The sequence below is a fragment of the Apaloderma vittatum genome, unplaced genomic scaffold (genome assembly GCF_000703405.1).
Source record: "Apaloderma vittatum isolate BGI_N311 unplaced genomic scaffold, ASM70340v1 scaffold31227, whole genome shotgun sequence".
NCBI classification, from domain to species: domain Eukaryota; kingdom Metazoa; phylum Chordata; class Aves; order Trogoniformes; family Trogonidae; genus Apaloderma; species Apaloderma vittatum.
In genome coordinates, this window is record NW_009725156.1 from 7,392 (window position 1) to 19,746 (window position 12,355).

The window sequence follows — 12,355 nt, forward strand, 5'->3', positions numbered from 1 at the left end:
CAAGCCTCCAGTTGCGCCAAACCTCTAGGGCTCTGCAAAATGATGAAGGAATTAAGCCCTTGTTTTATTTAATTCTCTGGCTGAGGATTTAGAGGTAAACGTAATTAACCTAATTTCCATATCTGGGACAGCTGGACTTTAGAGAGGAAAAAAAAAAAGTAACCACCAAGCTTGGCATAAATCAGCAGGACAGGCAGAGAGGATTTTTCTCTCTGGTGCATTTTGTTGTTTGCTTCTTCCTTCCTTTTAGGAAAAAGCCACAGTGATTCAGTTTCTTAGGGCCGGGCTCTTTAGCCTTTCTCTGCCCCGAGCAATGCTCTCCTGCCCGGCTGAGCAGGCACGGGCCAGGCTCCTGTGGGGCTTTTTCCGTCCGTCCCACTGAGAGACCTTGGGCACTAAGTGTCTGCGGTCCCAGGCCGTGCCCCTGCCACGTCTCTGCTCCTCGTGGAGCAGCCTGGGCCCCTCCTGCCACCCCCGACAGCAACTTCTTCCCCTGATGTTTCGCACTCCGCTCGCACACGTGGTGATAAACCTTGTCCTAGCCTAAATATCTTCTTCCCCAAGTATTAGCGCTCACCAAGCCGCTGCTATATTTATGCCCTCTTAATCGTTGTGTAGTTTAACCACGCACAGATTTAGCCTCTTCATCATTTCATAAATAGCTCCTGAAGTGATTGTTCCCGTTGTTCTCGCCGTTGCCGGCCGTTTGTCAGCGCCGCTAACATGGGGCTGTAACGAATCTGGCACAGCCTCGGCGGGACTGCGATCCGAGGCCGCTCTGTCCCAGCCCAAAATCACACCGATGCTTTTGCCCGAGGGGGAATTGCCTCGGACGCTGCTCGGGGTGCCCCTGGGGCCGAGGGAGATGGGAAGCAAGCGGGAAGCGCTGTGTTCCTCGGCTGGATCTTCAGAGCCGTGACGTGTCCCACGCGGAACGAGGTATTCGGAGCTTGATTTGCTGCTTTTCTTCTCTCTGATTCTTCCTTTTTCTTTCCCGATTCCTCCAGTCCATTGACCCCGGGCAGCAGTTCACCTGGGAGCACTCCAACCTCGAAGTGAACAAGCCCAAAAACCGTTACGCGAACGTGATCGCCTACGACCACTCGCGCGTCATCCTGCTGCCCATCGAAGGTACCGTGGCCTCTCTCCTCCTGCGGGTTAGCACCAGCCTCAAGCTGCTGCAGGGAAACGTATTGCTCGTGCTCTTCTCCCTTCCCTCTTACCCTCTATTTGTATTCTTCTCTTAACATCTCCCCGAGAGTTTAGCAAGCAGGAGGTACCTCTGTGAACCAGGTATCTGTTAAATTCTGGTGACTGACACGTTCCCCGGAGTGGCAATCTTTTATTCCAGGGGCTGGTTTATCAAGAAACTGTCTTCCTTTGGCTTGGAGATCCCTGCTTGATACGGTTCTAATGGGAAAAATTCAGACCACACGGTGCTTTAGAGAGAGCAAGAGCGGGGCAGTGGGTGGTGATGGATGTGGAGGAGAAGTAAGCACAGGGCTGGTTGTACACGTGTGAGTGGCAGCAGCGCAGCAAAGGTGCGGGTGCTGAGTTGTACAGATGGAAAGATGACTCGATGGGCAGCTCCTGCTGCAGCCCGGGCCCTTGAAAGGCTCAGAACCTCTCAGAATAAGAAGAGGTTTGTGTCAGCCTAGTAGGTCATAAATTGTTTCCTGAGCTGCTTATGTGAGTGATGGCGCAGTTGGAAAATTGACATTAAATTTCACAACTCGTGGCTCTTGACAGAGTTGCTCTGGTGCACGCTAGGATAAGAGGGGCTTCTGGTGGAGTTTAACAGGGCACCTGCTTTGGATGCTGCCACCGAGATAATATTTGAGTTTCATCATCCCAGGTTGTGTGTGGCTGTGCCGCGCAGATAAAGCATTTAAGGCCGGCCTTGCATTGCCAAGAGCTGATCATCTGAGCAGAGAGGATATGGGATGTCCTAATAACCCCCCGGTGAACGTAAAGGTTAATTCGGAAGCCTTCATGAACGAGGGAGTTGCTGGAATAATCTCCCTGCGCCAAGAGGACGCTGAGGAACGCAGGGAAATGGAAGAGGTAGAGGCAGATCACGGCGATTTGCCAAAAAGCTGCACAAATCTGGATTGGTCTTGTCTGCCACCAGAGGATTTGAAACGTTTCTCATTGTGAAGATGACTGTTGCGGCTTGTTTTGCTTCCGAGATTAATATTGCATGAGCCAAGGGAAGCCAAGTCTTTACAGAGCAGCCCTGTCAGTCAAGGGGACAGGGAAGAGCAGAGCGAAGGGCTCGTCGGGCTGCTCTCGGCTGCCCGGGCTGGGTGCAGGCAGAACTCCTCGCTCTGCCCAGGTGCCGCCGTGAGGGACCGACGGTGCCCGTACGACAGGCCAAGGTTTCATTTTAAAGTGTCTGAGAGATTCTGACGTGTCTCGGCCGGTGTGTTCCTTCCCGCCAGGCTGTATTTTCTGCCGCGAGATGAAAGGACGTGGAGGAATTAGTTGTTGCTTTCTCTTTGTTTTAAATCTGGATTTGTCAAGGCTGCGGATTGTCACCGTCTGCTTGGTCAGGAAGAAGCACGGGCTTTAATTCCGTGACTTCTCTGTAAGTGGGGGCCTGTCGTGCCACGAAACATTACAGGAGCTCACGGCCACCAACTGAAATTACAGAGTGGACCCGAGGGGGCTGGAGAGGAGATTAATTGCGGAAGCTCAGCCTTGATCACGTTCCCGCTACTGCTGCTGCTGCTGCACAGCCACCTTCCCCTCCTGAAATTTCACTTTGGGAGGGAATGGGGGCAGGGAACCCTCCAGAAATTTAATCAAAAGCCATTTCTACCAGCAGCTGAAATTACCGAGTACCCTTGAGGGCTGGCAGGCAATTCAGCGCAGATTGCGCCTCGCCGGCAGCAGCAGCGATGCCTATTGCTACAGCGGCACGAGGACGGGCAACCCAATTCCAGATTGGTGCCGCTCCCCACCCCTGGCTCCCCCTCGAGACAGGAGTTAAGTGCTCTGTACCGAGTTAATCACAGGTTAGCAGAATCCTGCCAGCCCTGCCAGCCGCTCGCTGACGTTAGGAAGGGGCCAAATCACCAAACGGCGCGCGTGCTCCGTGCCAGCCTCGGAGCATCTAAAGCTGGACCTGAGCATCAGCGCTTGCCAGTGCCCGTTCAGACGTCAGAGCGGTTTTTTCCTGCTGTGTCCCAATCACCCTCTTGGCTCTGGCACTACCTCCTGCCGTTCACTCCGTGTCCCTGGAGCAAGGACACAGGCAAGCAGCTGGAGCTCAATAGCCTGTAGCTCCGGCAAATGGGGGGGAAAAAAAACCACTCCTGGAAATGACAGGGGACAGTTTAAAGCGAGTCAAAGCCTGTAATTTCGAAGCCTTTACTGGCTGAACCAAGCCCGGTTTTGTTCCTCACTTTGTCCAGCTGTAGCTCAGCGCCTGGGATGGCTCCGGGCTGCGTAGGGCATCGAGCAGGTGCATTTGCTGCCCGACTCGGGACGTTCCGGGACAAGGACTTGGTTTTGTCCTACTTGAGACCAGTGAAAGTAGAGCCCTAGGCCCGGACTTTCACTCCTGTTAGCAACACCTGTAAGAAGACCATGGTTTCAAGGCTTGAGAGTCAGTCTCTTTAAGACCTTTTGCAGTAAATTGTCTCCCGGCAGTGCAGACCTTCGAGGCAGGAGCTTCAGCTGGGAAACACTCACAGAGAGCCTCTTACTCCCAGCTGTGATTGTGACCCACTGAGCTACGAAGGCTCTGGTGTCTTTGCAGGGGAGTTCTCCCTAACGGCATTCGTGCAAAGATCTCCTCGTGCTCCTGGCTATACGAAGCCCCAGGGCCGTTCGTTAACTTGCTCTTGCTGATTTCCTGCAGGAATTGTGGGCAGCGATTACATCAACGCCAACTACATCGATGGCTACCGGAAGCAGAATGCCTACATCGCCACGCAGGGGCCGCTGCCAGAGACCTTTGGAGACTTTTGGAGGATGGTGTGGGAGCAGCGTTCAGCTACTATTGTTATGATGACTAAACTGGAGGAGAAATCACGGGTGAGATGCACGAGAGGGATGACTAGTTAGTCATAATCCTGGGGGATCGGAGGGTAGGGTTGGGGAACAGCGAATCCCTTTGATCTGCAGCCCACAGTGGGGGATTTCTGCCTGCTCTGCCAGCACCCTGAAAGTTCAGTGATTCATTGCTTTTAAAACATAAAAAAAGAAAAACAAACCATTCACCCTGGAAGAGCTGCAGCCTCCCTTGCAACTCCAAGAGAAGGGGACGCTCAATCCCATCGCGTGCTTTGTGGGTCTGTCTTGGAGTTAATCATGTGGCAAGTTTCACATTGAGTTCCCTTGTTTAACAAGCCCCAGTACCTTCGCTCTAATCTTCAGGATCATTCCAGTCTATTGTCCACATGATTGATGTGGTGCAGCAAAGCCTGTGCTTAGTCAGTAGGAGCTTTTCATGCTGGCTCTGTCCCTATCGTGGTGCCCTGGAAAGACTTTTCTTGCACCTTCCGTCCCCTTTGCGACCTGGCCAGCCTCACCTGTAGGCATCGGGGCCGTTCTGGAAGGAGCTTCCCCTGCAGCAGAGGGTTCATTCCAGCGCTGAGCGACACCTCCTGTCTTCCAGATAAAGTGTGACCAGTACTGGCCGGGCCGAGGTACAGACACGTACGGGATGATTCAAGTGACGTTACTCGATACCATTGAATTGGCCACGTTCTGCGTTCGAACGTTCTCTCTTCACAAGGTAACTTTGTCCTGCTCCTCGGGTTTTTTTTCCCCTGGAGATACACTCTGTGCACAGCATGGAGTGTGCGGGGCTGCTGGTACCTCGCATCACTCTTGGTGCTCTTTTTGTCTCTGCAGAACGGTTCCAGCGAGAAGCGGGAGGTCCGCCAGTTCCAGTTCACAGCGTGGCCTGACCACGGCGTGCCCGAGTACCCCACCCCGTTCCTGGCTTTTCTGAGACGGGTGAAAACCTGCAACCCCCCCGATGCCGGTCCCATCGTGGTGCACTGCAGGTACTGGTTTCCTCCACCTGACTCTTGCACGGGGCCACCTGCAGAGGTGGGAGATGTTCAGAAAGATGCTGATTTGCACCCAGGAGATGTGTTCAGCCTCCCAGCCAGAGCTGTTGGATTCTCAGAATCCGAGGAGGATTCTTGGGGTTTTCATTGAGCGCAGAGTTTCCTGGGATGCTCAGGGGTTTGGTTTGCACCAGATCACTTGGATTCTGTCAGCAACGGGAAGCACCCGGTGCTGAACTGGTGTCTGGGTCTGTGCAGGGGTTGTTTCTTCTCACGGTGGGAAGGGAGGAGGACTGAGTGCGATCGAGCAGCTCCCTCAGTGGTGTCGCATCGGGCGTTTCGGTGGCAGGAGCTGCCTCAGCTGTCGAAGGGCGAGCTGACAGTGATTGAAGGGGGACGGAGGGGATGTTTTTTGAGCACTGCAGCCATTCTCATCACGACAGACTGAAGGCTCCTGTGGGCAGGTTGCACCCCCTAATTCAGTTTACAACCCAAGTAGGAGCGTTTGCAGCGTCAGCTTAGATCAATGCCCATGTTCCTCGGGAGGAGCCTGCAGGTTACCTGGTGCTGAGGAAACATCGGAATTTTACAGGCTGCTGGGGGAAGCTCATCCTGCCTCTCCTGGAGGATGCCATTTAAACAGTCTTTGTGAGCGGGCAACTTATCACTAACCTTGCAGATGGCAATTATCGTGCACCTCTCCGAAAATGAATAAAGAGAGCCGTCAGCTCGCAACGTGCGGGAACCGGCTCCCAGATCGGCTGCTAAATTCTTGCCAAAGCTCCAGTCACCTGCTTGGTTCAGGTGTTAGGCAGTCTAATTAACAGAGATCAAGGGGGCTTTATGAAAAAAGGGACTGCACTGGAATGGCAAAAGGAAACCCTTTATTAGCAGCGACAAGCGCGTAGACGCAGAGAGCCCCGCTGATTCACAACTGCCGTTACACGCGAGTTTGATGTTACCTCAATGCACAAAAGCATTTGGGAGAGGAGGTGACGCGTGTTACTCATTACAACATCAGGAGTTTCTCGGCCGCTGAAAGACCCGAGTGATGAAACATGGTTTTTAAGCCCTTAGATCGTACCAACCGTTTGTTCAAGCCTAGAGCCCCCCTGCTTAGAACTGTCGTAATCGTGTGTCTGCCAGGAGAGCTCCCGTCCTGGGGGTGTCGCAGAGGAAGAGGCAGGAGGAACGGTGCAGATCAGCACCGAGGGGCAATAGGCAGAGGCAGCTTTTTTCATCTTCTGTCCTGATCTCAGGTGACATAAACCCAAACTTGGTTTGGGAAGTTTTTGCTAAACTCTGCACGTTGCAGAGTGTTTGGGGCTCTGCTGTGTGGCGGCACCGCCTTGGCCGGGGGGCAGATCCCAACAGCTTTTGAGGTTCCAGCCCAGCACCTGCGTGACCTGGAGCAGCCGTGACTTCGGTGTCACCGCTCTCCTCCCCTGCTGCTGCTGTCCAAACCCTCCAGCACAGGTTTTAAACTCCCTCCTCCCTCCCGTACTCTGCCCGGGTGAGGCCACATCTGGAATATTGTGTCCAGTTCTGGGCCCCTCAGCTTCTTCCCTGGCCCAGGCTGCCCAGAGAGGGTGTGGAGTCTCCTTGGGACCTACTCCCTTCATCATCCTCGAAGCTCTCTGTTGGAGTCCAACGGAGAGCTTCGAGGATGATGAAGGGACTTGAACATCTCTTCTGCTCTGGAGACTTTCCAACCCGCCTGGACGCGTTCCTGTGGGGCTGCCCTGGGTGACCCTGCTCTGGCAGGGGGTGGCACTGGATGATCTTGGTCCCTTCCAACCCCAACATTCTGTGATTCTGTGGCAAGAGCAGCACCCCGAGGTGAGTGGGCAGCAGCAGCGGCGCTCACACCACCAGCTCCATCAGCCAAGTTCCTTTAACACAATCCGTGGAGCGGCCGGACCCAGGCAGCTGGGGGGTTTGCCAGTATTTCCTTTGCCTCGTCCATCAGTAGCTCTGCTCACGGGTCCCTGCCCAGTCACCGAGCGCATTTGTTGCCTCGTGCCTGGTTCTGCCCTGTGTTTATGGCGGTTTGGGGCAGCAGAAGGATCCTCACTCCTGGGTCACCTTCTGGAATACCTTCCTCCCGTGGCAGAGCAGTCCATCGATTCCCTTTTTTCCCTCCTTCTTTCCAGCGCGGGCGTTGGGCGCACCGGCTGCTTCATCGTGATCGACGCCATGCTCGAGAGGATAAAACACGAGAAGACGGTGGACATTTACGGGCACGTCACCCTCATGAGGTCACAGCGCAACTACATGGTACAGACAGAAGACCAGTACAGCTTTATACACGATGCCTTGCTTGAGGCTGTCGCTTGCGGCAACACCGAGGTCCCGGCCAGGAATCTTTACACCTACATCCAGAAACTGGCACAGATCGAGGTCGGGGAGCACGTGACGGGCATGGAGCTGGAGTTCAAGGTAAGGGGAGATGCTTGAATGGGGACAGCAGTCCCTGGGGAAGGCTCTGAGTTCCTCACAGGAGCTTTGTTCTGCCCTTATAAGGCTGATGGGAACTTTTTTTGGTTCCACGTTAGAGCAGTAATTACTTTCCTGACTTAACGCTATCGCAGTTCCCAGCGGAGACCTTCCTGTCCCTGCAGGAGGCTTGTCTGGTCATTTCAAGTCAAAATTGAATTTGCTCCCTCCTTAGATTGGATTTTTAAACTTTTTTTGTTTTTTTTTCCTCTGGAAGTTTTGCTTAGGGAAAGGTCATGGAGTCTGCCCCACCCTCCCAAAAAAAAAAACCAGGAGGGTGCACCAGGCAGGATGTGGTGGAACAGGGAGGGTGAGTTAAGTGGGCTGGCACGGGGCTGAAGAAAAAAAAGACTGTTGTAGCGGAACAAATGGGTGTGACTCTGCTTTTGCCTTCAGCGCCTCGCCAACTCCAAAGCCCACACCTCCAGGTTCATCAGCGCCAACCTGCCATGCAACAAGTTCAAGAATCGCCTTGTCAACATCATGCCCTACGAGACCACGCGGGTCTGCCTCCAGCCCATCCGAGGAGTGGAAGGCTCAGACTACATCAACGCCAGCTTCATCGATGGCTACAGGTAAAGGGCGCCTTGTTGCCCGGCACCGTCGGGGGATTGCTGTGTAGGAGACTTCTAAGGATGCAGCAGTAGCAGGAGCTGGACCAAGTCTTTCTAACGGGGGCAGTGGTGCGGTGCCAGAGGTGAATTCCCTCTCGCTGATGGCCAGCGACGCACTCGTAGACTCCAATGCAGCCTTCTCAGAAGCTTTATTCTCTGTCATCTTAAAATTACTTGTCCCCTAAAGCAAAGCAAACCCTTCTCCAGCTGCAGGTCCTAAACATAGAGTGTCAGTGAGGGGTGGATTTTGCCATTGGGAGGTTTCTAAAAACAGATTAGCCTTTTTATTACTTGTTGTGATTTTGGGGGCCGTCGCAATTCTTGACAGCTTCCCACGGGTACTAAATGCCACGCGGGAGCTGCAGCCCTCCCTGCGTGCGCTCACGCTGAGCCCTAACGGAGGGAACAAAGCAACCCCAGGGGCAAACCCTCCCCTCCTGCCTGTGGTGGCACCAGCGTTAGGGCCGCTCCCTGCCCGGCACTGAATGCTGGGTGCTCCTCAGGGCCAGAAAAATGGCTTCTAGCTCCAGGAATCTGACCTGTAGCATGTGGCACTTTCTTCCATCTACGGCACTGTGCTACTCTAGATCTACCCCATGCAAAAGGCATTTAGAGAAAGCTTCACCATTGGGCACTTTCTTTTTTTTTTTCCCCTTTCTTTTTTTTGGCCATTGGCAGCAAAATCACCTCCCTGCCCCTTTAGATCCTGTACTCTTCCAGTTCTTTCCTGGCATTTCCATTCGTTCTCCCGCTCGCCAGCTTTTGTGTGCGTTTCCCAAAGCTTCTGCCCGAGCAATTCTCCGCGCCCCTGTGACCCACGGCGGGCTCTCTTGCAGGCAGCAGAAGGCGTACATCGCCACGCAGGGGCCGCTGGCAGAGACCACCGAAGATTTCTGGCGGATGCTGTGGGAGAACAACTCCACCATTGTCGTGATGTTGACCAAGCTCCGCGAGATGGGGCGGGTAAGCGTGCGAAGGAGGAGCCCAGGGAGGGGGAAGCCCACGGCACACAGGGCTGACGGAGGCTCTTCTTTCCCTTCGGCAGGAAAAGTGCCATCAGTACTGGCCAGCGGAGCGCTCTGCCCGGTACCAGTACTTTGTGGTGGATCCCATGGCTGAGTACAACATGCCTCAGTACATCCTGCGAGAATTCAAGGTCACCGATGCCAGGGTAAGCGCCGCGCGAGGTTCAAACCCACTTAGAGAAAACGAAAGAGCTGGGCGTGCTTTGGCAAAAAGAAAACTGAGGTGTAAATGCTTTGGCTGGGCTTATTGTCCGTGGAGGAGAGCTTACCTGTGATCAGGAACAGAACACACAAACTCTAATTGTACTTGAATAGATCTCCTTATAAACTGAAAGTAGTTTTCTAACCTCCGCTCACTAATCACAGGAGTGAGTCACTTCATTAGAGATGTACCCAGCTTTTGGTTTTATTTGCAGCTTATTTGAGAGTGGCTGGGAAAAAAAAAACAGACTTGCAAAGGCTACGTTGCAGCCTGTAGAAAATGTGCACGTCTCTGGCTTTAAGAGCAGCCACCATCGCTCATATTCAAAGGGGCACTTTTACCCAAATAATCTTAGCTTCACTGTCAGGTTTCTCATCCAAAGGAACATTTCAGTGCCTTCTGAAATTTGTTTGGCAAATGTAACCCTCGCTCTCCGAGTCTTCGAGCTTTTGCGGTTGCCAGTATTACACAACCTGATAATTCTATTTGCAAGGTTGAGAAGGAGGATGCCTCATCAGTCCTGGTAGAACAAGATTGATCTCCCTGTCAGCTGTAATTCTGACACGATGGCAACTCTTTCTCAAGATTGATAGAGAGGCCATAACCTCACCTTGAATGTTCCTTTTCTGAAGACTCCATCTGTGCAGTCTTCAGGGCGGTCGGGGCTTTCAGCACACCTGCCAGGGGGAGCGAGCGGGATGACAACCCGACTCCAGAAACGTCCAACTGCAACCCGAGCAGCTTTGTCATTATCCACACAAACCGCAGCTGTTTGCGCTTGATGATAACACAAAGCTGATTCAATTTTTTCCATGCTCCTTAATGAACTAGCAACAAATTAGGGTGGTTTTTTTTGTTGTTGTTGTATTTTTTTTCCTCTCTTGTACCACAACTACAGGGTGGTTTAAATCTTGCTGTTTTCTCCCCCAGGATGGTCAGTCACGAACTGTTCGGCAGTTCCAGTTCACCGACTGGCCGGAACAAGGCGTGCCAAAATCAGGAGAAGGTTTTATCGATTTTATCGGCCAGGTACATAAGACCAAGGAACAGTTTGGCCAGGATGGCCCCATCTCTGTCCACTGCAGGTAGGCACGTGCAAATGGAAACATCTCAGCTGAGGATGCGAAAGAGCAGAAGGAATTAAAAGCCCTCTCCTTGGCCAGCCCAGCCCTGCAGGCAGAGGTTTTTTTGGGGGTGTCTGGTGCCAAGCACTGGTGCTTCTGGCAACCCGATTCCTCTCCCTTCAGACTGGGGCACTGGCCACGAGGCCTTTGACCGTTTCTATTTAGGGAGAGGGATGAGATGCCACAGTGTTAATCAGTATTTAAGCTGCAGTTAGAAGTATTTTTCCCAGGCTTAGCCCACCTCTGCTCCTCCAGCAGTGCTGGGTTGCGTGTGCTTACCCCTGGGCAGCAGAGGATAATGCATTCTTCAAAGTATTTAATTTTAAAAGCCTGATGTTACAGATGAGCAATAATTTTTCAGACTGAATGCTGTTTACTGCTGGCCAAAGCAGTACTTTATTTTTTTTTCTCCACACTTTGTCTCACTCGTTTGTTTGGGTCACACGCTCGGTCATTTTACTATTTTCTACTCCCTGGAGAACAGACTGAGCCTCTTCAGTTCCCTCATGTTCATAAGACACAGCTCAGCCATTCCAGCATTTAGAGAAGAATTTGAACATTCTAACATGCAGTTTCTTTTTTTTTTTTTCCCCCCCTGCAGTGCTGGCGTGGGCAGGACTGGAGTGTTTATCACGTTGAGTATCGTCCTGGAAAGAATGCGTTATGAGGGTGTTGTAGATATTTTCCAGACAGTAAAGATGCTGCGAACACAACGACCTGCTATGGTGCAAACGGAGGTAAGGTGGCGCGGGGAACCCGTCCTCTGCCCTAGGTTTGAGGGCTGGAAGCCAAACACCTCGTGCTTTTTTGGGGGGGTTGGTTTGGGGTTTTTTGTGGCCTTTCTATCCACTGGCAAAAACCTTACCTGAAGGTTACTCAGCAAGCCCAGGCTGCGCTGTCGATTTTAACCAAATAATTCAAAAAAAATATAAAGTTCCCATCGTTGTAAAGCCTCACCCCAGTCTACCAGCCTCGATTCTCCTCCCATCCCTGCCTCTGACGCCTCCAAGTGCTGCAGAGCCGGGAAGGAGAGCGCTCGGGTGATGCCCAGTCATGCAAGCGAAGGGATTTTCCTTTCCCAGTAGCTCACAGCTCTGTGAGAGTAGAGGAGTCTGGGCAGGGTTCGCGCTTGGGAAAGCTCCCAAGGAGCTGTTCCAGCCCCTGAAGCTGGTTCTCTGTGCCGTCCGCAGGATGAATACCAGTTCTGTTACCAGGCAGCTCTGGAGTATCTGGGAAGTTTTGATCACTATGCAACATAAAAAGCCATCCGTTGTGCAGACTCTACCAACCACTTAAGTCCTGGAAGGCCTCTTTTGACCCAGGAGGAGCGCTTGAACTTAACAAAACTGAATCAGAAGTACCTTTTCATCCGGACAACGCCTTGGGGAGCAGGGGGGAAGGATTGAAAGGAAAAAAAACCCCTTTGGGAACTCCACGTTGTAACCTGGCCCGAGAAAGAGGCAGCTCAGGAGATGCTGAAGGACTGCTTTAAGTGGTGAACTGCTCTTGTTACCTCAAGTGGTGTTCGCTGTGGAGGACGTATGGACATCATGAAACAGATCCAAAAGCTAAAAAAAAAAAAAAAAAAACCCACAAACCACACCTTGCGAAACGTTACGGCTGGAGAAGGGAAGGAAACCGCCTTTGGTTACATCATTAGAGTTCAGTTTATTTACTAATCTAGTTGGCAGTCTTTAAAGGAAGTCACTTGCAGAATGGAAGGTGTTCTGTCGAAGGTAAGGAAGGGAATTAAATCTCAACGCTTTTAGGCAAACTTAGGGTCAGGAGTTCTTCTAGCTGGAGTCTTAATAACCTCAGTGTCAACCACGGGATGATTCTGGGCTTGCAGGCACCTCGCGAGCAGCATTCA

At 52.5% G+C, this 12,355-nt stretch overlaps 1 protein-coding gene across 1 annotated transcript in view; it reads left to right on the plus strand.

The window, feature by feature from the left end:
* LOC104276466 (receptor-type tyrosine-protein phosphatase S) overlaps nt 1-12,047 on the plus strand; it is a 17,706-nt gene extending 5,659 nt beyond the window's left edge. Inside the window, exons 3-13 of the mRNA XM_009872791.1 lie at nt 1,008-1,131; nt 3,866-4,041; nt 4,625-4,744; nt 4,864-5,018; nt 7,178-7,463; nt 7,917-8,095; nt 8,971-9,097; nt 9,180-9,305; nt 10,292-10,446; nt 11,087-11,222; nt 11,676-12,047. Coding sequence (XP_009871093.1) covers nt 1,008-1,131; nt 3,866-4,041; nt 4,625-4,744; nt 4,864-5,018; nt 7,178-7,463; nt 7,917-8,095; nt 8,971-9,097; nt 9,180-9,305; nt 10,292-10,446; nt 11,087-11,222; nt 11,676-11,744 — 1,653 coding nt within the window. The 3' untranslated portion in view covers nt 11,745-12,047. The remainder of the gene's footprint in view (nt 1-1,007; nt 1,132-3,865; nt 4,042-4,624; nt 4,745-4,863; nt 5,019-7,177; nt 7,464-7,916; nt 8,096-8,970; nt 9,098-9,179; nt 9,306-10,291; nt 10,447-11,086; nt 11,223-11,675) is intronic.
* The last annotated feature ends 308 nt before the right edge of the window (nt 12,048-12,355 follow it).